This window comes from Sinocyclocheilus anshuiensis, unplaced genomic scaffold, assembly GCF_001515605.1.
Source record: "Sinocyclocheilus anshuiensis isolate Anshui unplaced genomic scaffold, SAMN03320099.WGS_v1.1 scaffold50, whole genome shotgun sequence".
In the NCBI taxonomy this organism is placed as follows: Eukaryota; Metazoa; Chordata; class Actinopteri; order Cypriniformes; family Cyprinidae; genus Sinocyclocheilus; species Sinocyclocheilus anshuiensis.
Window position 1 is genome coordinate 172934 of NW_015542382.1, and position 27538 is coordinate 200471.

Consider the following 27538-nt stretch of genomic DNA (forward strand, 5'->3'; position numbering starts at 1 on the left):
ACGCGCACCCACACACACACACACACACACAAAAACGATTAAACATCAAATTCCTTTTCATTTCTGATATAAACTAAACGGACTATTTTAACTATTTCTGACTTTGTATTATGGGACGTGCACTAAAGATACTTGAGATATCACATAAATGTGTGAGTAGAGTTGTTGTAAAGTCTTTATATGTCTATAAATAATTTAAAAATTAATTTAAACCTCGAACAGTGGGATCAAGAAATGTTAATTGAAGCTAGGCTGGACAACATGGTGACTGAAGATCTGTTGAAATAATATATGCCATAACATTCTTTTAAAACTTTTTACACAAAAAGTGCCCTTGTCATGGTTGTTTTATTATTCCTAAGAGGAAACGTGTAGTTAGCATGCAATGCACAGGTAACTGTATTATTAGAAAAATAAATGTAGACAATCAATCTTGAGATTTCAGTTTTCATGTACACACTGATGTGCAAATTAATAAAACATGACATAAAAAGTCACAAAACATGACACACAGACATACAAGAAAACATTGTGATGAGACAAAGTATAGCACAAAACACAAGACAACACAGAACAGGAAATAATGTAAAAAAAAATCATATGAAAAGAGACTGGCATGGAGTAAATTTTAGATTAAGTAATACCATATAGTGCCAAGTAGAGGTACCTTTACTTTGGTCTGGGGTAGTGCTGTCTGAGATTCTCTGCATCTGTGTCTCCACACAATCTTCCCAGTTGGGCCTTGACTCAAAGACATCATCGCCTACAGACGGGGGTCGATTTGCTTTCAAACTGCTTTCTATCCCGAACTCAACAGAGGCTCTGTCTCCTTTGGTTTTATCACGCTCTGTGCTCCTTGAAGAGTCCAAATCCTGAGAGAATTCAGCAGGAAGTTCAGGCTGACTGGATACAGCATACTGTAGGTTAGGAGACTGTGTCGGTGAAACAGGCATCTGGGAGGATGAAGTCTTTGGTTTGGTGTAGCTGCTGTCTATTTTAGTGTGATCATCTACAACAGACATGGACCATTCTGAGTCACCAATATCTGCTACAGATTTAGGCCTTTGATTCTGTTCAATGGAGTCCCCTTGTCCTAGAACTTGGTCAAAGCTGGCTGCTTTTAAAGCTATTTTTGGTTTAGATGTTGTGTCTTCAATTTCAGCAACAAGGTCTTTGGATGGAGTGTACATTGAAGGTGATGTCTGGAATTGTTGTTGACTAACAGTATGAACTGAGGCACTAGGGGAAATTGTAGATACTTGGGTGGATATGGGCATTTCAACAACAGAATGCTGTTCATCTTCCACTGAAGAGTCAGAGGATTCCGGGTCTTGCTCAGAATAAACTGTTCGTGTTACTGTATAAGTGGCAGTGTCAACATTCGGTATTAATGTGTCTTCACAGATTCCATTATCCTCTGTGGGACTCTTTGGTTCACTTTGGATAGGAAAATCATTCTGTTCTGGATGTTCTGGTTGAACACGTTTGGTTCCAGTTTTACTAAAGCCATCAGGTTCCTCAGTGAGTCTGTCTTGATGAACTAAACCATCTGTAGGCATCTCAAATGAAGCTATTGCAACAGACTCACTAGCAATGAAATTGACTTGCTCAAATTCTTCACTTGGATCTTCATTTATCGGAAAAAAGACTAACCTTTCTTCTTCTTCCTCCATGGTCCTTTTGGTCATGTCAATAGCGCCACCTCTGGTCATCTCAAATAGCTTTCCCTCTTGGAAGAGGAAAGGATTTGGTGTCCCCTCTTCAGTAGGGGTTCGTCCTGGAGTTGTGTCAGGTGTGGTTCCATGGGAACGTCTGTCTATACACAAAGCAAGTATTTTCTGCTCCTCAGCCTCAATTTTTGCATCGAATGCCTCATCGTCTTCCACTTCAGCACTCCAGGGAACCAAGTCTCTTGGAATAGACAGTGGGATTTCTTCTGGCTTCTCTTCATTGTCCTTTTGATAAATACATACATCTGGCTGGGATTCATCCTGCACTTCCTTTGCAACAGTGGTGGCACCTACATTGTCGATGGGAGAAAGCACTTTTTCAGAAGTTGTGCTCTCACCAGTAGATTCAACATCACCATCCTTCTCAATGCCCATTTTGCTCTCTGCTGATGTAATAATGAGATCCTCCTTAGTTGTAGTCTCACCAATCACTATACTATGGTACTCTGAAGGTAACTGTTCATAGCCTTCCTCCTCGTTCTCTACATGTGTTTGCATAGATGGAATGTCTATGCATGTCTGTAAATCAACAATCTTTAAATGAGCATGCACCTCCTCCATTTTGTCTGTGGTCTCTAAAACCTCAGTGGTTTCTCCTGAGACCTTGTGAGTTGATTCAGGACTGTCATAATCATCATCTGACAATGAGGAATGTAAGGGAAATACTGGACAAGATTCAGCAGGGTTCTCCAAGTACTGCTCTTCTGATGTTATGGTAAACATTGTGTTAAAGTCTAGTGAACTTTTATGTGGTGACAGCACTTCTTCCTCTTTTGGTTGTTTAGAACCACAATCAAAATCAAATTTTACCTTTTTAACTTTTGCATCCTTTTCCATTTCATCAAATGTTTTGATCTTTGCAGCCATCTTAAACATCTCTTCTTCTGGAGTGAATTGCCTTTGTAAAGCATCAAAGTCATAAAGATCCCCACTGTCAATCACCTTTTCTTTTTGCTCCAGGGTCATGGAAATGTACTGCATATCTAAGGTATCATGGGTACCTTGGGATGACTCACTTTCTAAATAAATGTTTTGTTTAGAAATTAATTCTTTTCCCCCAGAGTCAGAAATTAAAGCCTGACTTGTTGAGAAGACCCTTTCAGTGTAACTCAGCTGACCAGATTCTTGACCAGTGGGACTTCCCTCTAAAGAGTCTTGACATGGGGACTCCTTGGTTGGGCTTGGCTCAATAGAGTCTGGGGATTTTTGGGATGATCCATCTTCTCTGATGGGAGTAGTCTCAAGCGAGTCTATTCTACAGAGAGTTTTAGTATCACTCATGGTTGCAGGCTGCAGAGAATCCAAACTAGAAGGTCTCTCTGGTGCATCTTGACTGTGATGGCTATATTGTGGTATCTTCTCAGACTCAGTAATTACATCTGATTTGATCAGCTTCATGCTATCTTTACAGGTATAATCACTTTTCATATTATGTGCTGATATTTCACTCTCTAATTTCATAACTTGAATTATATTTTGAACTATTGTCTTTGAATTAGCAGAAGACGGTGACTCAATATTGGTGGATGGAGAAGATGATTCAATCTTAGAATCATAAGGTGATTCAGTCTTGATTTTTATGGAGGTTACTGAACATAATTCACTCTTGTCACTCTCCGCTCTTTCATGTGATGTCGAACTTGATTGGTGAATTGTCTCCTGGTCCCCTGGATATCTGTCTTCTGTTTCTTTACTAGTTGTACTGGAAGAAAAAACAAGGACTTCCGGACTATTTTGAGGGGTTTCAGCAAGTCCCAAATGTTTCTCACTGTCACCTGTGCTGGAGTGAGGAGTCCTTGTCCCTATACTATTGCCAGGAGAGTCTGCTAAGGCCTCGTGTTTGTCACTATCATGACTTTCTTCCAATGCTCCATCATGTATTTCACTTTGACGTAAGGGTTCACCTTGCACCATTGCAGTAGCAAATGCAGTGATTATGTTTGATTTACTTGGATCCACTGCTGCCTGGTGTATCTGCTCCTCATCTTCCAAAGAAAGGCCATCACTACACATTAAATAATGTTTACTTGCTTCACCTGAAGTTCGCCTAAAGAGCAGATATTCAGGATTTTCCTCAAGTTCTGCCTTAATATCTGCACTGAAATCCTCTGATGGTTTCCTGTCTGGGCTGATCTGAGGTTCCACAGACAATCTCCTGTTCTGGTAGATGTTATTTTCATAATACATTCTCTCACATATCAACCGCGGGTCTTCGTTACTTAATAGTTCAGAACATATTTGTTTTTCCACAGTTTCTGGTTCCTGTAATGGTTTTCCATTTTGGTCATTTGCTGTATGTTTACCGAGCAGGTCTTCTGGAGAGCTTTTCTCTTCAAAGTTAAAAATAATGTTGGAAGTTACAGCATGATCACCTTCGATTTGGATGATCGTTAGTGGTTTTTCATGTACTGCTTCACCATCATCGATCACTGGTTTATGCTGAATTGTGTTTTGGTCAATATGTGATGATTCTTGAAGGATCTTGTTTTCTACTACAATTGTTTCTTGTAAATGCTGGGTTGATTCTGGAATTTGGTTATCATATGTTGGAGGAACCTGCTTCACATCAGAACTTGCTTCAGAGGGAATAGTTGTAATTGCTCTTTCTTGTAAATGTTGAGTTGTTGCTGTCATTTGGCTACCATATGTTGGGGGAATCTGCACCACATTAGGACTTGGCATTTCAGAGGTTACAGTTGTAATTGTTCTTTCTTGTAAATGTTGAGTTGTTGCTGTCATTTGGCTACCATATACTGGGGGAATCTGCACCACATTAGGACTTGGCATTTCAGAGGTTACAGTTGTAATTGTTCTTTCTTGTAAATGTTGAGTTGTTGCTGTCATTTGGCTACCATATATTGGGGAAATCTGCACCACATTAGGACTTGGCATTTCAGAGGTTACATTTGTAATTGTTCTTTCTTGTAAACGTTGAGTTGGTAGTGTCATTTGGCTATCATATGTTGGGGGAACTTGTATCACATCAGAACGTGCTGCTTCAGAGGTTACAGTCATAACTGCTTTATGTTCAAAAAGTCCAGACTTGCTTTTCGATGGATCCTGGCCAGTCTGAAAAGCCTTCATCAGCTCTCTTACAGACATAGTTTCCTCTAGCCGTTCCGTCTGTGACTTTGGGGATCTGAGGGATTTTGGAAGAAGCTTGGCTGATTTTTCTGTCTCTGTGACATATGGCTTACTCTGGGAAGTACTGACATTTTGGGATTTCCACTTTTGACTGTCCACCTCATTCTCTTCTTCAACCTTCTTCTGCAGTGCATTAACCCTGTCCTTAATGGATCCAATCGGAGTTTCTACAACTCTGGGAGACACAGGAACAGGTCCAAAGACAGGTTCAGATCCACCGATAACTGCATCTTCATCAAGAGACTCCTCAGACTGACTCCTACTCATACTTTCCAAGTCATCCTCTGAACTGCCGCTTGCAAACTCCCTCTCTTTACGCTTTTTCCTTGCTGGCTTTTTGATTCCTGCTGGACGGTGTTTACCACGTGTCACAACAACCTCTTTAAAACTTTCTTGAACACTATCCTCATCTTGCGAATCATTAAACGGTACAGGCGTTTCCTGCAGACACTGTTCTAAGTCACTGCTGAGATATGAAATCATACCTGAAATATCCCTCTGAGGAGGAGAATTGGATATAATGTCTCTTGTGATTCGAACTTCCTGAACGAGTGCCTCTTGGACTTCAGTGATATTTTTGCTTTTGGATTCCGCAACATCTGTCACACTGAGAAGGACCCACTCCTCATCATCAATGGTTACAGATCTCATAATAGCAACTCCTCCTTTTGTATCATCCATTGTTCTGTCACGAAGAATCTCTTCTACCTTCTCTAAGTCTTCTTTCACTTTTTCAACAATTTCAAATGGCTCATCCACTTCCTCGTCCCCAGCCTTGTCTGATCGCTCTCCGGCATCAGAGGAGCACGATTTTTCTGACTTTTCAGAGGTCAGAAGGACTGACACTTTAATCAGGTCCTGCTTCATTTCAGAAACCTCTGAAAGTAGATCTGGACTTGCGAGTGTTGCAGGATCATGTATGATTTGCAGCATGGAAAGCTCTGTTGACTCAGATCCATCATAATCTTCCATTTGAACAGCACAAATAGTTTGTAAAGAACAAAGGGGGAAATGAAGAGGACAAAAGACATTGGAAAACTAGTCAGGGCAGGAGCAATACAAACTGTCTTCAGTTCAGATGACGAGAAAACTACTTGACAGAATGAAGAACATTGCTAGATTTATCTAGATTTGGATCCGAAGGATTTGGGAAGGCATGGGAGCAGTTAAGCAAAGCAAAAGAGAATTACAAAGTGAGGGCAGGAAATGGGCAGGAAATAACTTGCTTAAACATGTTATATTGATTCAAGTATCCACTCATACACTTACATAAGAGGGAAAGTATAAAGAAAAAAAACAAAGGATAAGTAATACAGAAACCTGTGCACAAAGAACAAATGAGGAAAGTAATCATAACACAGAGTGGATCTGTACCAATGAGGCATCTCAAGATTGTTCTCGACATGAAGAACTCATGTCAACACAAACATAGATAGCATTTCAAAACAATGCCCTTATGCAACACTGAGATACAATCAGAGGCTTTTCACATAAAACACTTTCAAATTATTAAATGCTATGGCTTTTTAGTTATGCAGATCTTTGAGTCAAACATGGAGTTGTTTAACATATGGGAATTTGTTATAAGTCTGTGGTAAATGATAAGAAAAATGTAGGAAACCAATAAACACAAGTGAACAAAGGAAACAAAGAATGTGAGTGATAAGGATAAAAAAAGTCACAAATGATTCATATTTCAAAAAAGATATCCTCACATTCAAGCAGACACACTCACACACATACATATGCAATAATATAATATGTGTAAGTCAAGTTATTTCCATGCAAAGGAAATGATCCATGCAAAGGTGACATTTGTGGCAAGCAAATTAAGTGATTTCATTACAGGCAAAATAATATGTGCCTGGTCAGTATGATTTTGATTTTAGGGAGAATGGTTTGTTTTCCAGTATCTCTTTTGGCATGTAACACACTAAACATTTTAGAAACCATCATGCCAGAAGCAAGATACCATTGTGAGAGAATAGAATTGGATGTAATGTTTCATGAGAACAGCAGACCATAAAAATAAAAATGGAAGAAGGGATGTTTATCAGCCATAGCATAGCAATCGGGGATCCACAAATACAATTCCTCTTAAAATCACTTTTAAATATGCTAAATATGTTAACAATGTACTAATACATTGGTAACCTACAGTTACAGGAGTTATGGGGGTTAAAAAGAATGGGAGCAAAAGCTGTCTATACTGTATATATATTTTTATACTTAAAAATTGCTTACATTGCTCATGTGTCTTCTCACTCTATAAAGAAATTAAATTGAAACAGAGTTAATCGAATGGAAATTACAAAAAAATCCATGATCTCTTTTGCAAAGACAACATTTACAAAATCATTTATTTATTTTTAAGGTGTAATATAGGTATTTACCTCATCATCTGCATCTTGGTCAGAATCAGATTCCTTAAAAAGTAAGAGTAAAAAAAATCAACTGTCAGATTAAATTTTGCTAAACTAAATATATTTTGATTAAAAGGTATTGGCTTTTTGTTGTGTCTATGTATGCATATTATGTACAGTATATGTGGCCGTGAGGTAATATCATTATGAAAGTGTTTCTTTTACCTTTGAGTAAACAGGTAGGCAGATGTTCAGGTTGCATATTGCATTGTGGTTTAGACTGCGATATGTTCTTGGTTCTTTTGTAAAAGACAATCTGCCACATGGTTCTTGAGTGCTGTCACGAATCTGTTAAAAACAACCAATCTGTAACTTTGCTCACCACCAACTGACAATTACACAATACTGTGGCATCATAGTTAAACTAGTAGAAAACATTGTGGCGTACTGTAACACGTTTAAATCTGTAACTCAGTGCCTTTTTTGTGCAAACTTCAATATAATATCTATATAGTTATCTACTATAAATAGTGCTACAAATTATAACTTACTTTGATAAAGAGAGAAAGACGGTTTTCCTTAAAGGCATAGAAGCTGAACACATGGTGCTGTCCACTTTTGGTCAGTGGGACCAAATTTCCAAAGCAGTCTGCAAAGATTGGCTTTCCCTCTAGAACCTGTAGAGATAAACATACCATCATGTAGAAAAGTTCATCTCAAATGCACTAGCAAGACTAGCTGAACCACACTTACCTCGATATCTCGACTACGAGCCACTTCAGTGAAGTTCTCCTGCTGCTCCAGAGTTTTATCCATCTTATCATCCGTCATACAGAAGCAGCGGAGTCGTGCTTCTATAGGGTCCAATGTCTTGGCGAAGATGACAAACTTGGCCATATAGGGAACACAGATGATCTCACGATACAGCTGACTGGAGAAGTTCACAGCCTCCTGGATCTGACGGCAATCTATAAGCCAGAACCTGGGAGGAAAAACATGTATTTAACGATTTGTCAATGGAAAGCAGTCAACAAACATTTGTCACTGCGTCTGAACTCACCTTGCTGACACATTAGTGGTAAATGAAACACACTGGTTGATGAATGTTAGCGGTGTGGATCCAGTTATGTCCTCCCATTGTGCTGGAGTCGTCCCACCTAGAAAAGGAAAATTATTAGAACTATTTACACCTTCTTATAAAGGCACTTACTTACAAAAGATATGTTTTACTCTTTATTCTCACATACCAGTAATGCTACATAATAGTCGTAGAGTGGGGGTACTGCTTGTCCCGTCACTGGTTGGGCTTTTAGGGACAATAATAGTCATGGTGATGGGCTTGTGAAACTTGCGTCTTCTGGGCTCCAAAGTAACAATTGGGCTGAATGTAGCCTTATTACCCAAGATCTTCCTCACCAGATCCTCACTGATTGGCTGGGCCTAATAAAGGATGAGATTGAGATGTAAGTGGCAGGATGGACTTTTTATTTTTTTATTTCATCCCCTCCCTCTAACCAATTTAAGAGTAATATACTGCTAATTAAATATTTTACAGAAGGGCATAGCTAAAAAACAAAAAACAAAGAAAGAACTTTTTCCATAGAGTCACACTTTTAATACAAACCCTAAAATAAGACTTAAAGACAAAATAACAATGCATTAGTATTACTTTTTTCAGTTTACCAATAAATTTTTTTACCATTACATAAAAAAAGAAAAATTGCTGCTGCATTGATAATATAGCTCAATCTCAATTGAGTCAGCTTTAATGACACAAAGAAGTTACTAACATTTTTTTGCACTATTGATCTAGAGTGGCAAATAATAATAAAAATGGTACAGTGTTGCCCTCAACATCGTTTGTGAGAAAACTATCTAACACAAATCAAAAGGAAAATTAGAAATGCCGGTAATGCCTTATTTTAAGGTGTCTTTGTTACACGTTGTGTACAACGTGTACTTACTATAGAATGAGCACAAAATTATGCATAATTACATGCATAACCCTAAAACAAACCCTAACCCTAACCCTGTAGTAAGTACATGTTGTTAATTAATATTACTTAATTGTACAGTACTTAAATGTATAATTACACTGTAACAAGGACACCTTAAAATAAAGAGTAACCGAAATGCCTTCTTTAAAGGGGTCATATGATGCTTTTTTAAAGATCATTATTTTGTGTATTTGGTGTAACAGAATATGTTGACATGCTTTAATGTTTTGCTTCAACACTAACTGCGGTTACTGAAACCACCTTCTTTCTTTGCGTGCACATTTGGGCGCATTATGCAAATATTCCCACATAGTGACCTAGATATGTGGGGGTGTGTTAGAACGAGCCGTTTTAGGGGGGTGTGGCAGAGTCTTAACTTTCATAAAGAATATCTCTTTGGTTTTGAGACTTTAGTCTTTGCAACTTCAGGGATCTTATCTATTCACGAACAGCTTGTAACACTCCAAAGAGAAAGGAAAACTTGAAATCGCATCATATGACCCCTTTAAAAATTAAAAGGTCAATGATGAAGATTGCTTTGCATAGTGGTTACCTGTAGCCCAACGCGTATCCGTTTAGTCAATGCTCCCTCTGGGAACACAGCCTGGACCTGTGGAACAAGTATGCTGCTTAACACCCCACCCTCTGGACCGATCAGATGACTGTCCTGCTTAATGCGGGACACCACTGCAAAGTATTGTGGGAAATCCCGTGTGATGATGCGGCAGATTCGCCTTTTCTCCAGCTCCTCAGGAGTGTCCAGTTCTAGTGTGAAAATGACCAAAGTCTTCATTTTATTTCATTTTAAAGATGCTCTCCTTCTTTACCAAACCAAACTTTTCCACTAAGCACAGACCTGTTCTAAAATGTTTGAAAAGAACTGTCACACAGGATCCCAAATCTATACCACCATTCAAAAGTTAGAGGTCAGTGAAATGTTTTTTTTTTTTTTCTAAACTTATTTAGCAAGGATGCATTAAATTGATTAAATGTGACTGTAAAGATGTATAATGTTACAAATAATTTCCATTTCAATGTTGTTCTTTTGAAATTTCTGTTCATCAAACAACGTATCATGGTTTCCACAAAAACAGCAAGCAGTACAACTGATTTAAACATTGATCTTAAACACCAAATCAGTATATATGATTAGTTTCTGAAGGATTAAAGGCTGCTGAAAATTCAGCTTTGACATCACAGGAATAAATTACATTTTAAAATATATTAAAATAGAAACAGCAATTTTAAATTGTAATGACATTTCATAATATTGCTGTTTTACCCTTGGTGAGCATAAGAGACTTCTTTCAAAACTATTAAAAAAACATTACTGACCCCAAACTTTTGAATGGTAGAGTATATGGGGTCAGCTCACAGTCTCTATGTGTATTCGGGACACACTCACCCTCGTCCATGCCATTGAGTATCTGATTCAGCTCCTCTTCTGTATGCTCACAGTAATGTTCTCTCCAGCTCTCTCCTGTCTCACTGCGCAGAATCACCAACTCCCTCTCTGTCCCACGCAATGCAGCAAAGTGGGGGATCTCCACTATCACAGGCCTGAAAAATAACGGGTGTTATTTCAGCCAAATGTACGGCTTTGGACTTGTCAAAGTGAGGGTTGTTGTGAAACAGATATCGCATCTGTGGAAGACATAAACACAGGTAAATGTAGCATGCAGCAATGTAGGAACAAAACCATGGGTAATGCCATATACAGCATACACAGAGCAATGACCAATACAAGAAAATAACACATTTAAACTCAAACGATATTTAAAAGGCAACAAAGGAAGTAAAGGTAAATTAATGGAACACCTCTATTTCGAAATGATAAAAACAAACTAAAAAAATTATAAAATACAGATGGAGGTGTATTTAAAAGAATTAGGAGGGATATGTGACCGGTATCCAGTGGATATTTGGCATTAGGATCTCTCCTACCCGAGGAATTTGGTGCCGGGTGGACCCAGCTGCAGAATTCTGCTGACAAGACTTTCACCCTCATTAAGAGGAGGAGGGGCTGTTGGGAGGTGGAGTTTACTGTTCCGATCGCAGCCATTAAAAAAGATGTAAAAAACAAGGCACACTGTGAACCTGATTTACTGAACTCAGATTTAGAGAGAGAGGAACATAATTGTCATTCCTCCAAACTAGTGATGACAAGTGTCCTAACCAGGTGAGACAAACACTAAAAGCTCATCCATGAGTTTTTGTCCTAACCAGCTGCGACATTTTGTCCATCGCTTGGTTAAATCTACCTAAAATTGCTTTAATTAATAAATGGAAAAATACTAAAACTTAAAACTAAAATCTATCCACTGAATCTCATTGGTCCAAAATTCACAAAATAAACATCAAACATCATTTTACTGGCTGAGATTACATTCCATGAGATTACATGGACAGCTGTTTCAGCATAGACAAACAAATTGATTGTCGCTGGAAACTTGTAACATCGCTCCTGGTTAGGACACGTCAAACATGTTGACATATTGCGCTACTTTGTCAGTCAAGACGAGACAAAATAGAGAACATATAACTGCATCATACGCAAACAAAGATAGACAAAAATGTTCATGGTGATACAGCATACATTTTCAATTTTAGATCCCCTTAGACACCCCCTTACCCAAGAAACTGGGCTCCGGTGGGTCCAACTTCAATGAGCTTGCCTGCGAGCCCCTCTCCCTCCACCATAGGGGGCATAGAGGCCAGCCTGTGCCTCTTCACCAGACGACATGTGACCCGTGTAGGTGCTGAGCACTTTCTAGGTGGCACAATAATGCGTAGTCCATTGTGACGACAGCCACGCATGGCTCCACCACGGGCATCCACCATGAAACTGACCAGGAAGCTGTTTTTATAGAACAGCAAGTGACAGTGAAACACACAACACAATGTTTAACATCTTCATTAAAACTACACAGAAATGAAATACTGCCATAAATGCATTACATTCTCGTTTATAAACTTACAGAAGCCACCTAGGCCATGCAATATTATTTTCCTGTCTATTTTTCTAAACTTACATTATAGGCTCTGTGGGCTTCTCTATGTTTGTAAACAGTTATTAATTTAGCAATTCTCTTTGGTGCCATTTGAAATTACACACATTCCAGAAACATTTTGGGTTCCAATAGTTTTCTTCGGTGATCAAAAGGATTAATTTCTGTTAAACCCAGAACATTGTTTTTATTATCAGATTGTGTTGCCACTATGTGTTGTACACTGATGAACACTACCGTTCCAAAGTTTGTGGTCGGTAAGATTTTGTTTTAAATATTTAAAAAAATACAGTAAAAATTGTAATATTGTAAAATATTATTACAATTTAAATAACTATTTCACGATTTGGTGCTGAAGAAACATTTCTTATTATCATCAATGTTGAAGAGAGTTGTGGTGCTCAGTATTTTTGTGGAAACCATTATACATTTTTTATAGGATTGAATGAATAGTAATTTTGCAATGTAACAATGACTTTTGATCAATTTAATGCATTCTTGGAAATGAAAAGTATTAATTTCTTTCTTTAAAAAAAATCTTACTGACCTCAAACATTTGATTGGCATAATGTTATTTTAAGTGTTGTTTTATGTTATGTATTGTTCATGAAGTTTATGGAGAAAGTCTCCAAAAGAATCTACAGACAAGTCACTGGAGAATTTAGATAATAAAGAATGATAACCGTTGAACATGCTCAATATGTACTGGGGAGGATACCGTAGTTGTTGAGAAACACAGTGTCTCTAGTTTCATAACACCCATGTGAAAGATACTGAAGAATACTTAATATTTTTTCATGGGGATATCTATGAATACGGAGACATGACTCAGTGTGTTCATCAAAACATGCTGATTAAAATTTTAATAGGCACAAAAAGGCTAATTTAAAAAGCTCAGAGCAGACAGTTGTTATGTATACATGCAATAATGAAATAAAAGTAGATGAAGTGAGGAAGCAAAAAGGGCACATGGAAGGTGGAGGAAAGTGGAGGATCACCTGCTGTTGTCATTGTCAAGGCATGGGGTGGATCGGCTAAAAGCAGAACAAAAGACACAATCACGAACAGCAGAGAGAGAGGCAGAGTGATTTAGGCAGATGACGTGAGTGTAATAAACGAGAAAGAAAGAAAGTCAGCAAGAAAGAAAGAAAGAAAGAAAGAAAGAACAATGAGAGGAAATTGAGCAGCTATCATTCATGATCCACAATAGTGGCATCTGATGCAATGCCAGCTTTGACTAAACATACATATCTTAGTATGTACTAGCATGTACAACGGGGGGGAGGCAAATGTGTGTGCGTGTTCATGTCCGTTTTAGTGTGTGTGAAACCTACTAACCCTGACTGCAGAAGAGTGCTAGTTAGCACCACATTATCCAGATGTTCAGCACCCCAGCTCAGTCGATATGACTCATGTTCTCGAGAGAATGCAGAAACCTAACAAACAACATAATCAGACTATAATATATCATCGTGACTCATGTTCAAAATTGTTCCAAAATGTCAGATTTTGACTTAATGGGTGGTCTAAAAATATTTTTATGGTATAACTGTTGTATAAACGCAATAAGCCCTGTGAATCCATGGTTTACAGTTAATTTAGAACAGCTAAGAAGATTTTAACAATGCTAACAATTAGATTTGATCAATTAGCATTATAAACCATGGCTAACAACACTGAGCCAAATGTTAGGTGTACAAATGAGGTGTGATAGTTCACCTTATTAAGCTGGTGGCTGGTGATCATATCCTCAATCAGCATTCCTTCACCCCTGTAAGCAAGATGACTGGGGGTCTCATGGGACCTGAGGTAGGACAATGTAAACAGGTGAGTAAAACAGCATTATGTGTGTGCACTTCTTATAATTGTGAGAATTAAATTCCCAAAAAAATGGCAACAAAAAGCTTCTGGCTCAAACAATGATGTGAGCTTGGAGGCAGTGCTAACAGTAATAATCTGTTTAGCAGGAATGAACTTGTCTATGGAAATTAAAATATTGGTTTGTCTGTTTGTATATGTGCATTGGTTTATTTTTTTACCGGTCTAAGTTATGAGTGTAGCTCATGTTGTCCAGGTAGTGCCCAGGTAGAGAGTCATCACCAAGCTCTCTCAGGTCCTCTGCTCTCAGGTATTCCCCTCCATCACCTGTCATTGTGTCCTCACCTGCTCATACACACATTGACTAATTAATTGACACCGTCAATGAACTACTCGTTGATCAAATTACTGACTTAGGGCCAGATTCACTAACATCTTGCACCAGCTCAAACCCTCTTTTGGTGTTTAAAAACTGCTGTCAGGATTTACTAAAGAGACACAGCGAAAAATTAGTGATGAAAAGATATTTTTGCATGTGCATTTGTAGGAGTTACTCTTTCAGATGCAAAATGCATGGGAAGAGAGTACTTTAGTGAGTTAGGCAACACGATTTACTAAGTTTTACCAACGCTATCTCACGACCAATTCACAAGTATATTACAAGGTGGCTAATTAGTACGAATTCTTACAACCTCACTCGTACGACCTCATTTGTACGATTTTGTTTTCTGTGAGGGGTAGGTTTAGGGACAGGGTTATGGGTGGTCATTTTTACAAATTCACACCTCGTAAAAAATATAAGAATTGCTGTGAGATCAAGTTGGTTTTACGGTAGTCAGATTACTGGTATTTGCACCATTATTTAACACCCAAAAAAGCATGTCTCAACCCATTTTGCGCCTGTGTGCTTTCCACTTCCATTGGTGCTTTTATGGGATTGTGGTCTCAAACTAATTTGTCCTTTTCAGTAAATCTGGCCCTTATTGGTTAAGTGATATATCGAATAGGCTGTAGTCAGGGCCTGATTTACCTCTTATCGTGACATAGGCAAAAATAATTTTGGGTCCCCCTTCCTTATTAATAGGCCCCAGCAAACAAAAATATTTTGTAATCAGTGGAAACCGTTACAGTGTTTTCTATCGCAATAAGCACTTGCATTCAGACAATAAAAATCGAATGTCTTTATTTGTTTATTTGAGAAAGGCCGTTCCATTAATAGGCTCCAGCGTCGTGGCCACATTACCACTTTGGGAGTGCATTATTTCTCTAATAATTTGAACAGCCTGGTGTCACAACCACACCTCAAGATATTGTTCAGATGATTGATTTCAAGATAAACCTTCCGTTGCAAATTCCAAAACGTCATTTTAGAGCTAATAACAGAGGCTTGGGCCATTGATATGCAGGCTAATGCAGTTATTAGAGAGAGAGAAAGAGATTATGCGCATGTGAATACGCGCGTCTGTGCGTCTCTCAGCAGTGTTCAGCAGCAGCTTCTACTAATAGCGAATATTTAAGTTGAACTGCTTCAAGAACCTCCCTACTGAGAAATGTCATGTAGCTTTTGAGCTGCAAAACTATTTTACTGATAAATTTGCGGGGCCACACTGATTTCAATCTGTTCGCGTCTCCGCGTGTGTGCGTCTGTGAGAGAGAACGGGAGAAAGAATTTATGTATGTGATTTCCATACATAAAAAGGTGGAAAACATGGAAATAGTTTGTCATTTTTTACCCTATTGTTTGTTGTTCTCTCACTGTTGTAGATAGACCATAGTATAACAAAAAATATTATATATCTTCTCATTGTGTTTGGGCCCCCCTGGATGAGCGAGCATAGGCACGTGCCTAGAATGCCTATGCGTAAATCCGGCCCTGGCTGTAGTTTAATAAACAACCCAAATCACGACTTGCCATTCAATTCTTTATCTTTGGACAATGTATTATATAACCTCTCATTTTCTGACCCAATATAAATGTAAATACTTTTTAAAATTCAGACCAAATAGCATTAATTCTTAACATTTGGGTTTTAGACAACGTGACGGTAAAGATTTCAAAATAAACCCATAAAAAACTAAAATTAATAAAAATAAATTATATTAACCAACAACATATTAACCATAACAAGCACTGTTCACCCATTATGTAGGTACTACTAAAACTAAAATACTCAGTGACTCACAGATATCAAGTATTCTAATTTATATGATTTGAAAAATTATCCCCAGATTAGCACAATTAACAAAGTTAGTTTTTCATAGTTTAGTTTTCTACACACAATAATCATGCCCGTTCCAGTTAGCACACAAATTGCAAACCACACGCTGGAATAGATACAGAAGGAACTGAACAGATTTTTGGTAATGCAGTAAGTGTAACGTTAGTAATTCAATCGGTCAGTTCAGTTCACTCTATATCTATACCCTGTATACCTTCGATCTCCATAGAGACTTCAGTAAAAAGCTCCTCCTCCATCTGATGTTGGGCTACAGAGGCACAGCAGCTTTTAAACAGATATATGAAATCCTGATCATGTATAATAAAAGTCAGTTATAAATCAGTATCTTACCCTCCTCATCAGACACATCCAGAACTTCTGTCATTGTCTCTGGAACGTTCAGCTTGTGTTTCTCTGTCACCGTCTACAAAAGTTGAAATGAAAAAGGGATTCAACATTCTTGTATGGTTTATGAATGCATCAGATATTCTTAATATTTAAAAGCATGGATACATACGGTTGTCGTTGTGATTATTTCCTCAGTAACAACTTTCAGAGTGTCCACCACTGAGATGTACCCCAGACGCTTAGCAATAGAGAGTGCTGTGTTCCCATTCTGAGAGAGAAATAGTGTGAGGTTAGAGAAATAAGATACAGAATTAATATAATTTCTGTGAGTATGAGTGTGTTGCTCACCATAGTGACTGCGTTAGGCTTGGCTCCATGCTGCAGCAGGACATTGATAATGTGCGTATTTCCCTGCTGAGCAGCTTGGTGAAGTGGCGTGTAGCCATTCTGAAATAAAAAACTCCATCAGTACAGTAAACAGCTCAGAAATAACATAATAACAATCTGAATGCAATGCAAAAAAAATAATGCAATTCTGATAGAATATTACAAATCATAATAATTGCACAAAATTACAATCTGTCATAGACATCAGTAATATTTCTCAGTCACAAACTCAAAATGCATGGTCACACAGCTCATACTTACAAAATGATTACATTACTAGTTTTTTTAAGTAATAATTAATTGGGTTAACAAGTCACATAATGAAAGAATATACTTTAATAAACTCTTACCTTAGTTTTTGCATTGACATTAGCGCCATTTTGCAAAAGGAAATTAACCATTTTGACATTTCCATAGTGACAGGCAACAATAAGAGGAGTGTAGCCCAACTAGAAGAAACAACCAAATATCACATTAGCTGAAGTGTAACATACTGAAGCATTATTAAAAAAACAAATTCAGACCGTGGTAATACAAAAAATACAGTTCAAGCTTACTTTGGTCTGCTGGTCTACGTTTGCATCGTGTTTGACCAGTATTTCAGCCACCTGCACTCTGTCCTCCTGAGCAGCGAGGTGTAGAGGTGTAAGACCACACTGAAAAAAATAAAAAAAATAAATCATAAACCATTATTACATGGCTCTCTGGAATACTTCTTTCTGATTGGTCACTTGCTGAATTCTATAGTCTAATATTTTTTTGTAATCATATTAGCAAAGTCAGGATTCAACAGTATGGGTTCTGGTAGTCAGTTAATGATCTGAATTGTAATTTATTCCAAGTGAGCTAGAGATAAGTCTTTTTTTTGTTTGCAATTATTCTAAATAGGAAGGTGCATAAATCTGTGTTGGTCTTGGGCAGAGTTTCCCAAACTGGGAATCGTGAACTCCTGGGGGAGGGAACTACAGGGGGTTCACGAGTTGATGAAAAGCGAACAATTAATTATATCAAATGTAAAATTAAGGTAAATAAACGGGGCTGCACAATAATTGTGATATAGCACTGTTCGCTTGAACAGATTCTCAGTTCACAGTAAATGCAGCAAACTCCATCTCTGCATGTGTTGCATTTAATGTGCATTTGCTTACTCAATGCGCACTACGTTAACTGTAATTTCTAACATTCTTCGGTAGCAGAAATATTAAATTTTCTTGATTTCCAAAAGTCTAAAAGAGTTTGAGTCCACTTTAAGTCTAGCTACAAATAAAACAAACAAAAAAAAGATTAAATATTGTATCTGTTTACTTGTATGCCATCTCACCATTAACTGACATTAGAGTGTCATTAAATTCTCAATATTAACTCACGTTCTTATGAGGTACATCAAGTAAATATTTTACATCTAAGTGGACTGGCTGACATTTGTAATAGTCAGTTTAGATGACAAAAATATGTTAAATATGTTATGTTTATTCATGAGCAATAGCTAATAGCCTGATGCTGAGGATACATACTGTAGTCTTCCCTGATCTAGATCTTACCTTAGTGGCAGCATTGACATGTGCACCCCTCTCCAGCAGCAGGGAGGCCATCTCTGTGTGCCCCTCTTGGGATGCCAGGTGTAAAGGACTCACTCCCTGTTTGGTCAATGCATTGGTCTCTGCTCCATACTGAAGCAGCGCAGAGGCGATCTGTGTCTGGTTCTTCTTAGCTGCAATGTGGAGAGGTGTATAGCCATTCTGCACAGGAAGAGAGTAACAGAAACAGAAAAGGTTATAAATTTTTTAATTACTGGATGCAGAGATATCTTGCTATCAGTTTAAGATTTGCACCTTAGCAGTAGCATGAGGTGAGGCTCCTTTATCCAAGAGCATCATCGCCACCTGCTGGTTATCATAGTGAGCAGCTACATGCAGTGGTGTGAGACCGTACTAGTTCAGAAAGCCAAAGACAGAAAGAAAAATGACAATAGTGAACATATATTTACAAAATACATTTCAATGAAATTTCAATGATTAAAGCTTGATTTTCACCTTTCCAGCATCATCAAGAAGTGCTCTCTGCTGAAGGAGGAGTTTTGCCACATCCAGACTACCATATTTAGCAGCAACATGTAGAGGAGTGAAGCCTTTCTGTTAAGGGAAGGATATTTGTCTTTAGTTGATTATAGATGAATACATACTCTACTTTAAAAAAAAAATTGGGGTCAGTATTTATTTATTTTGATAAATACTTTTGTCTTTTAAGACTATGGGGAAAGAGCTTTTTCATTCAAAGCCCCCAAATGATGGAATGCACTTCCTTTTAATATCAGAAATGCACCAACTCTGGATCACTTTAAAAAGGTGATTAAGACGCATTTATTTAAGCTTGTATTTAATTAATTCTAGTATTTTTGTATTTTTTTTTTGTGTGTGTTGTTGTTTTACTGTAGCGCTTTGGGGTTAGGAAAAGCACATTACAAATAAAATGCATTATTATTATTATTATTTTGAATGAATATTTTTATTCAGAAAGTACACATACAATTTTTCAAAAGAGTTTTATTTCAAATAAATGCTGTTGTTTTGAGCTATTCATCATTTTCTAGAAAAAAAAAATCACAGCTTTAACAAAAATAAAAAAACAGCACAACTGTTTTCAACATTGATAATAATAAAAAATATTTCTTGAGCACAAAATCAGCATACTGAAGACTGGAGTAATGATGCTGAAAATTCAGCTTTGTCATCAAAGTAAAAAATCACATATATATATATATATATAGTATCCCTCATTTTAATAAACTGTGGGCATGTTGTACTAATTCATTCCCTGTTTTTGTCTGCATATCATGTGTGGGGCTCTGTATAAATTAATAGATTTATTGCATAATATTTGATAATATATTTGAATGAGGACCCCATATCTCTTTCACAGATCTCCCTGCAGTCCCACCTTGGTGGTGAGTGAGTGAGATGCTCCAGCCTCCAGCAGCACTGCAGCTGTCTCCACCTGACCTTCACGAGCGGAGATGTGCAGAGGTGTGTATCCATTAATGGTGGAAGCGTCAGGATGAGCCATGTGCTGCAGTAACAGCTGCACAATCTCTGTCTGACCCAGACGTGACGCAATGTGAAGGGGTGTCTGGTCCTCCTGGAGGCAAGAGAGAAAGATATAGTATATTTAAAGCTTCCTGTGTAGTCATTAATCTGTATTTTCACTTTATTCAGTAAGTGTTTTTATCAACTGACTCTGGCCATGGCATCCACCAAAGCGCCGTTCCTTAGCAAACATCGCACCACCTCCATCTGTCCTGCCCTTGCAGCCATGTGCAATGCCGTCTCGCCACGCTGAGGACACATACAATCAGTACATGAAATGCATTGCTAGACCTTTTTGAATTTGTTTATTTAGAGGAGAGTAGAAAAGACAGCAAATGATATCCAAAACTCCTAGCATGAGCAAAACAGTGTGGCAAAGCATGAGCTAAAAAAGTAGGCACTGAAAGTAGGGGTGTGCAATGGTTATATAGTCTAGACTAATATAGTAATAGTTGTTTTCATAGATATGTATAGGCAGATATATAAATAGCTCTAATAGCTGCTGTTTCTATGGGCTGCTACACGTAATCCGTCCTCAATATTGGAATGTGTGGACACTCGACTGTTTGTCTGCAACGGTAATTACACGCATGAATGATTATCTGTATCTGCAACTAAACTAACACAATAAAAAAAGACGAAGCCATTAGCAACATATATAACATAGCAACATATATAAGTTATATAAGTTAGAATGCCAGTGAAAATAGTTACATAACAAAGCCAGAGAAGAACCGATCTGTGTCTCTGAGCAACACAAAGCAGTGTTTCTTTACTGAATGAATGCATGTTTTTTTCTCATATTTAAAATATTTTGAAAAATCATTTTTTATATTCACAATTTCATTTTGAAATCACGCAGTATTATTTATGCTATTGTAATCCATATCACCTCTGATTTAAATACATCTAAATGCCATATCAAATGTAGCTTATGTCATCTATTCTATGCAGTGCAAAAAATGGATTTTGCTGATATTTATTTAATTTGATTGGTAACAGCTCTACATTGTCTTACTATTATAATTTAATTGATTGATTAAACCTAAGAATTTGACATAGAAGATTTGCTCTCAAATCAATTTAGGGTGTCAAATAACACACCTTATACTACTGTGATCTAACCAATGCAAAGAATATGAAGAATATTTAAAGATTTCGGATTCAGCTCCACTAAAGGCCTAAACCAACTAAGGTACCAGCACAAAAACACAGTCAGCAGTTTTTCGACAAAAATCAAGAAAATACCTTTTTTTTTCAATATTACGCACCCCTATTGGAAATATTTAAATATGGTACAAGTCATGTCCAATCTTGATGACTGTGTACTCACAATATTACAGACATCAGGTGAGGCTCCATTCTGTAGCAGCAGGAGAACAATATTGAGGTGCCCCATAAATGCTGCAACATGGATTGGGGTCAGGCCGGACTAGGAAAAAAGAGAACAGAAAGTAGTTACGTTTACATGCACCAATTTTCGTCAATCTGAATGAATCCAATCTGATTTCAGGTTCTGAAAGTTCTGTTTATATGAACTCTAAACCTTCCTGTATGAGCTAAAGGAATAATTCAACTCTATGAAGTTTAATTATTAGACTTGAAATAAACTCTAAAAAGTCACATGCCAAATCAGATATTGTTATCAGAAATAGTATGCAAGATTACAAGTCACAGACTACTAAGACTCTTACCTCAGTGACAGCTTGAATTGAGGCTCCATATTTAACCAGCAGTTCCATGACTTTCACTCTGTTCTTTTTGCAGGCAATATGCAGAGGAGTGAAGCCATTCTGACAGACACAAAAAATACATCAGTAACGCTCATTAACCCGCTGGGACACACTTTTTTTCAAAGACAAAGAATTACCAGTGCTCTGGCATTAGGATTCGCTTTCTTATCCAGTAGTAATTTTGTGACTCTGTAGTGACCACAGTGGGCGGCAACATGAAGGGCGGTCAGGTAGTCCAGTGTGACATCATCAACCGGTGCCTTGTGTTGCAGCAGGTGTTTCACACACTCGACGTGATCACCCTGAGCAGACATGTGCAGCGGGGAAAGGCCATTCTGTGTGTGTGTGTGTGTGTGTGTGTGTGTGTGTGTTGAAATACAGAGAAAGAGAGAGGAAAAATACAGATCAGCTTTAGATCAAAAAGTAATAATATAATATTTAATAATAATACTGTTTAATGCATTTTTATATTTCAAATTTTCAAATAAATGCAGCCTTGGTGAGTAGAGGAGACTAATTAAAAAATATAAACAAACATGGAACCATTAGTTTCATGTACCTTGGTCCGTGCCAGTATGGGAGCTCCTCTTTCAAGCAGGATTTCCACTGCAGTGTCATGTCCACTTCTGGCTGCACAGTGCAGTGGTGTCAGCCCATCCTTTTCAACAGAGAGAAGATAAATACAGACAATCAGCATATATGAAAAAAAAAAACACATATGTACATACATAATGCATTATGAAAACTACTGTTGTGCAAATGCACATGACAACATATAGTAAAACACTATCACTGCTACCTAAGTTTTTCAAAATAAAAGCAGAATTCACAAAAAGCTAGCATTATCATTATACAGTACAAGAAATGTTCCTCTGAACTGTTAGCAGTAGGCACTAGAGGGCGCTTGTTTTACTGCATTTTGATGGTCCTGTTGATACTCACCCTGGTCTTGGTGTCAATCTGAGCCCCCCTGTCTAACAGCAGAGCAATCATGTTTGTATTTCCTCGTTTGGAGGCCACATGAAGAGGGGTTATACCATTCTAAACAAAACAGCACATCCTTTAGCACAGATTATATTTTCATACTTGGAAAAAAATAGTAACTTAATAAACTATTAAAGCAACACACTGTCTTCTAAAATCAAGGGAAAGTAAAGAGGAACTGCAAGCATTTGCTAAAAGGAATAGTTCACCTCAAAAATGAAAATTCTGTCATTTACTCACCCACAATCCATTTTCAAACCTGTATAAGTTTCTATATATGTTGAAAACAAAAGAAGAGATTTTGAGGAATGCTGTTGTTGGGCCCCAAACAAACAGTTGTTGGCCCCCATTGACTTCCATAGTGGGTAAAAAATAATAATAATAATACTAATAAAATACTATGGAAGTCAATGAGGGTCAACAACTGTTTTTGGCCAAAATCTCTTCTTTTGTGTTTAACATAAAAAAAGAAATCTATACAGGGTTGGAACGATATGAGGGTGAGTAAATTATGACAGAATTTTCATTTTTGAGTTGAACTATTCCTTTAATATATATGAAATCTGATACAGTTTATACATCATACCACATGATTATTCAATTAACTCCAACAGAGTTTTAATTGTGTAGAACTTAACAAAAGAAAGCATGCACATCAAAAATATCCCTGAAGTCTACCCTAAAAATTATAAATGTGTGATTTGAGTGAATAGCAGCTTAAATATTAGTCTGTTACAGAAAGCATTGATTTTGAGCAGTGGTTTTCAACCAGGGGGTCGGAGCCCACTAGGGGGCATCAGGAAACCTCCAGGGGGTGCAGCAGTGGCGGCGTTTCACAAAACCATAGGGTATGGCAGTGGCGCAAGTAAATGGGTGGGGGGGATAGGGCAAGTTATTTATTTTTCATTGGCTAAAGTTAAAAAATATAGATGTGAATCGTTACCCTAACTTTTTTTCAGTGTACCATCACTTAAAGTATTTAATTTTGTCAATTTATAAGTTGCTTTTTTTTTAGGATTTTAGCAATATAAGATCATACCCTGGCTGTGAAGTCTACAGCAGCCCCTCTGTTGAGCAGCAGCGTGGCCACATTAACGTTACCGTAGTGAGCAGCAATATGCAGAGGAGTGAAGCCACTCTGTTAGAGGATGGAGTAGTATTGGGATAAAAGAAGGGATAGAACAAAGAAGAGAAGAAAACAGAATGGTAAATGTCTGCGCTGGTCTTCTAACTGATTTAAAACGTCCATCATTCATGATCTACCATGCAGCATTCCCATGAATCATCACATTTGTGCAAAAACTTAAAAGATAGAAAAAAATGGAAAAGTAAAAAGAAAAAAAAAATGTGTGGATTCTCATCTTCTACCAATGGATCCAACCACACCATGCACTGGAGTGAAGGCAAAGAAAAAAAACGGATGAAATAAGAAACAGAAAGATTAGATTTGTACATGTAATAATATATGAGCACATTCCCAGTATCATATGAGTCTTCATGAGACAGATGAGAAGTTTCTCAGTGACAATGAAAGGGGAAAAAATATCTGAACAAACAAATGTTATTCAGCAACTACTAACTACATTTTGCTAAAGATGAAAGTATAGATAGGAAATTGGCATTGTCTGTCTTACTTTCGTTTGATGGAGCCATTTTATCTTACCTTTCCATTCTGACAGACATGGTGCAATTTAAAAAACAGAATTAACAAAAAGGTGCAGCAAAATGTGACCGAGAGACTTCTGCACAGTGTGAGTTCACATGCACAATTAGGAGTTAAACGTCGGTTTGGTCTGTTAGTAAAATCATAAGTGGTGTATAAACAACATAATGCACCCCTATTTTCTGCTCAAAACGTTAATTGAAATAAAAGAGCATAAAATGTGTTGATGAGCTAGAAACACACAAAAACCTCTCGAGGAAATAGGGTGCTGCTACTAAAATATAAACAACTATGTGTCATGCACTATGACATCTAAAAGGACAAGACTCTACTCTTCCCATGCACTGTAAAAGAAAGATTCAGTGTTAAGTAGCACATTAGGCTTTATAAGAGCCGAGACGAATGCAGGTGCAGGATTCTGCTGAGAATCTTAATACCTCTGTAGTCCTGTTGACCATCATCTGAAGGAGTCGCACATGAGGAGGAAAATATAGCATGTAGCATTAATATGACATTTTGAACCAATTTTAACATTTTTATCTTAAAAGGAGGAATTTCAAAAGCAAAAATATAATTCGGTGAAGATTAAATAAAGCCGAAACAAGTAGATAGCTAGCATGAACCTCGTTGAAAATATCTATTTAAAGGAATAGCTCACCCACAATTTTCATTTCAGAAAATTTGTGGGAAATTAACTCAACCTCAGGCCATCCATGAGTTTATTTGTTCATCAGAAAAGATTTTGAGAAATTTTGCTTTACATCACTTGCTCACCATGCATCTTCTTCAGTGAATGGGTGCCGTCAGAATGAGAGTCCAAACTAGAAACTTTAAACCGGCACTTCTGACCGAAATACCAGTCTATAATCCATAATAATACTTCCTCCAGCGAAAAAGTCAATCCACTGTTGTTCTCTCACATCAAAATCAATCGGCATATTTGTTTAGAACTGTTTTGGACTGTTTTCACTGTTGTAAACGCTGTTTGATTGGTGCATATTTCTCTCCTGATTCAGACAAGATGACTTTTTCACTGGACGAGGAAATAGGGTGCTGCTACTAAAATAAAAACAACTATGTGTCATGCACTATGACATCTAAAAGGACAAGACTCTACTCTTCCCATGCACTGTAAAAGAAAGATTCAGTGTTAAGCAGCACATTAGGCTTTATAAGAGCCGAGACGAATGCAGGTGCAGGATTCTGCTGAGAATCTTAATACCTCTGTAGTCCTGTTGACCATCATCTGAAGGAGTCGCACATGAGGAGGAAAATATAGCATGTAGCATTAATATGACATTTTGAACCAATTTTAACATTTTTATCTTAAAAGGAGGAATTTCAAAAGCAAAAATATAATTCGGTGAAGATTAAATAAAGCCGAAACAAGTAGATAGCTAGCATGAACCTCGTTGAAAATATCTATTTAAAGGAATAGCTCACCCACAATTTTCATTTCAGAAAATTTGTGGGAAATTAACTCAACCTCAGGCCATCCATGAGTTTATTTGTTCATCAGAAAAGATTTTGAGAAATTTTGCTTTACATCACTTGCTCACCATGCATCTTCTTCAGTGAATGGGTGCCGTCAGAATGAGAGTCCAAACTAGAAACTTTAAACCGGCACTTCTGACCGAAATACCAGTCTATAATCCATAATAATACTTCCTCCAGCGAAAAAGTCAATCCACTGTTGTTCTCTCACATCAAAATCAATCGGCATATTTGTTTAGAACTGTTTTGGACTGTTTTCACTGTTGTAAACGCTGTTTGATTGGTGCATATTTCTCTCCTGATTCAGACAAGATGACTTTTTCACTGGAGAAAGTAATATTATGGAAAGAGGACTCATATTTTATCTGGAAGCAACAGTTTGAAGTTTAAAACATCTGCATGATGAATTTATTACAAACATACAGTGGATTACTTGTGAATTATTGTGATTTTTTTATCAGCTGTTTGGACGGCACCCATTCACTGCAGAGGATCCATGTGATATGATGGTACATTTCTCCAAATCAGCTCCTCAGTTCAGCTAATCTGCATCTTGGACGGCCTGAAGGTGAAATTTTCAGCAAATTTTGCGGTGAACTATTCCTTTAAGATTAATGAATTAATAAAATCCTTCAAAATACTCATAAACAATCCTTCAAAACGAACTGTGGTACCATGGTACAGTCATAGTATAACAATATGTTTAGCAGTGTTCAAAGAACACCATGGTACAATGATACTGTACAGGTACTATATGAAAAAACATCAATAGTATACTCAAATGTTCAAACAACACACAATGCTCTCATGACACCATGTCCAAAAAACCTTAAAGCAATGGCATTATCTATATATACCTGTAAAAAAAACACAGAATTATTATAGTTCCATCTTTGAAAAAGCATGAACATTAAATTTTCACTATTTATTTTCTCACCTTAGACTGGACATCAGCATTATGGTCGTTCTGAAGCAGCAAAGCAGCAGACTTGGTGTCATCCTTGCGGGCAGCGATGTGGAGCGCAGGCAGGCGGACTTTACCTTTTGTGTCATGTTCCAGCAGCAGAGAGACCACCTGATTATGACTCTGCTGCAGAGCAATGGCCAGAGGAGTGAAGCCATCCTACAAACACAGACAACAGACAAGCAGAGATTAAAACAAACAAAACCAACTCTTTGTTCAATATGCAGATCAAAACTAAGTCCAATGGTTGGAAGTCCATATGATCCACCACCTAGACTAGCTTTGACCTGCATAGTGACCATATAAAACCTTAAACCATCTGATGCTATATTGGCTGGATTTCTAGCAGGGATGAATATCATTTAAAATCATTCAGGATTTGAGAATTTACTTCCATCCAGTTTTACGCAATCTTTACCTTGCATGTTTGAACAATGCTATCACATATGTGACCCTGGACCACAAAACCAGTCATAAGGGTCAATTTTTCGAAATTGAGATTTATACATAATCTGAAAGCTGAATAAATAAGTTAGGATAGGACAATATTTGGCCGAGATACAACTATTTGAAAATCTGGAATCTGGGGGTGCAAAAAAATCA

The 27538-nt window shown here is 37.4% G+C and overlaps 1 protein-coding gene across 12 annotated transcripts in view; it reads right to left on the minus strand.

Moving 5' to 3' along the window:
* The window catches only part of LOC107692594 (ankyrin-2-like), a 68081-nt gene that overhangs the window by 9709 nt on the left and 30834 nt on the right, over positions 1 to 27538 (minus strand). For 3 of the 12 annotated variants that reach the window (XM_016491704.1, XM_016491709.1, XM_016491703.1), the window contains exons 6-40: positions 26909 to 27094; positions 25700 to 25723; positions 24478 to 24486; positions 23854 to 23952; positions 22773 to 22871; positions 22390 to 22488; positions 21968 to 22165; positions 21792 to 21890; positions 21431 to 21529; positions 20248 to 20346; positions 19952 to 20149; positions 19048 to 19146; positions 18847 to 18945; positions 18556 to 18753; positions 17572 to 17670; positions 17365 to 17463; positions 16976 to 17074; positions 16797 to 16895; positions 16631 to 16703; positions 14282 to 14405; positions 13962 to 14046; positions 13581 to 13678; positions 13241 to 13276; positions 11867 to 12091; positions 11179 to 11277; positions 10640 to 10794; positions 9788 to 9999; positions 8485 to 8677; positions 8298 to 8394; positions 7991 to 8219; positions 7789 to 7914; positions 7463 to 7585; positions 7268 to 7300; positions 7119 to 7140; positions 668 to 5839 (exon numbers count right to left, since the gene is read on the minus strand). In XM_016491704.1, the coding sequence (XP_016347190.1) occupies positions 668 to 5839; positions 7119 to 7140; positions 7268 to 7300; positions 7463 to 7585; positions 7789 to 7914; positions 7991 to 8219; positions 8298 to 8394; positions 8485 to 8677; positions 9788 to 9999; positions 10640 to 10794; positions 11179 to 11277; positions 11867 to 12091; positions 13241 to 13276; positions 13581 to 13678; positions 13962 to 14046; positions 14282 to 14405; positions 16631 to 16703; positions 16797 to 16895; positions 16976 to 17074; positions 17365 to 17463; positions 17572 to 17670; positions 18556 to 18753; positions 18847 to 18945; positions 19048 to 19146; positions 19952 to 20149; positions 20248 to 20346; positions 21431 to 21529; positions 21792 to 21890; positions 21968 to 22165; positions 22390 to 22488; positions 22773 to 22871; positions 23854 to 23952; positions 24478 to 24486; positions 25700 to 25723; positions 26909 to 27094 (9103 nt within the window). Of the gene's footprint in view, positions 1 to 667; positions 5840 to 7118; positions 7141 to 7267; positions 7301 to 7462; positions 7586 to 7788; positions 7915 to 7990; positions 8220 to 8297; positions 8395 to 8484; positions 8678 to 9787; positions 10000 to 10639; positions 10795 to 11178; positions 11278 to 11866; positions 12092 to 13240; positions 13277 to 13580; positions 13679 to 13961; positions 14047 to 14281; positions 14406 to 16630; positions 16704 to 16796; positions 16896 to 16975; positions 17075 to 17364; positions 17464 to 17571; positions 17671 to 18555; positions 18754 to 18846; positions 18946 to 19047; positions 19147 to 19951; positions 20150 to 20247; positions 20347 to 21430; positions 21530 to 21791; positions 21891 to 21967; positions 22166 to 22389; positions 22489 to 22772; positions 22872 to 23853; positions 23953 to 24477; positions 24487 to 24914; positions 24939 to 25699; positions 25724 to 26908; positions 27095 to 27538 lie in introns of all 12 variants that reach the window. The other 9 variants (XM_016491706.1, XM_016491705.1, XM_016491708.1 and 6 more) reach the window with 9 other exon arrangements.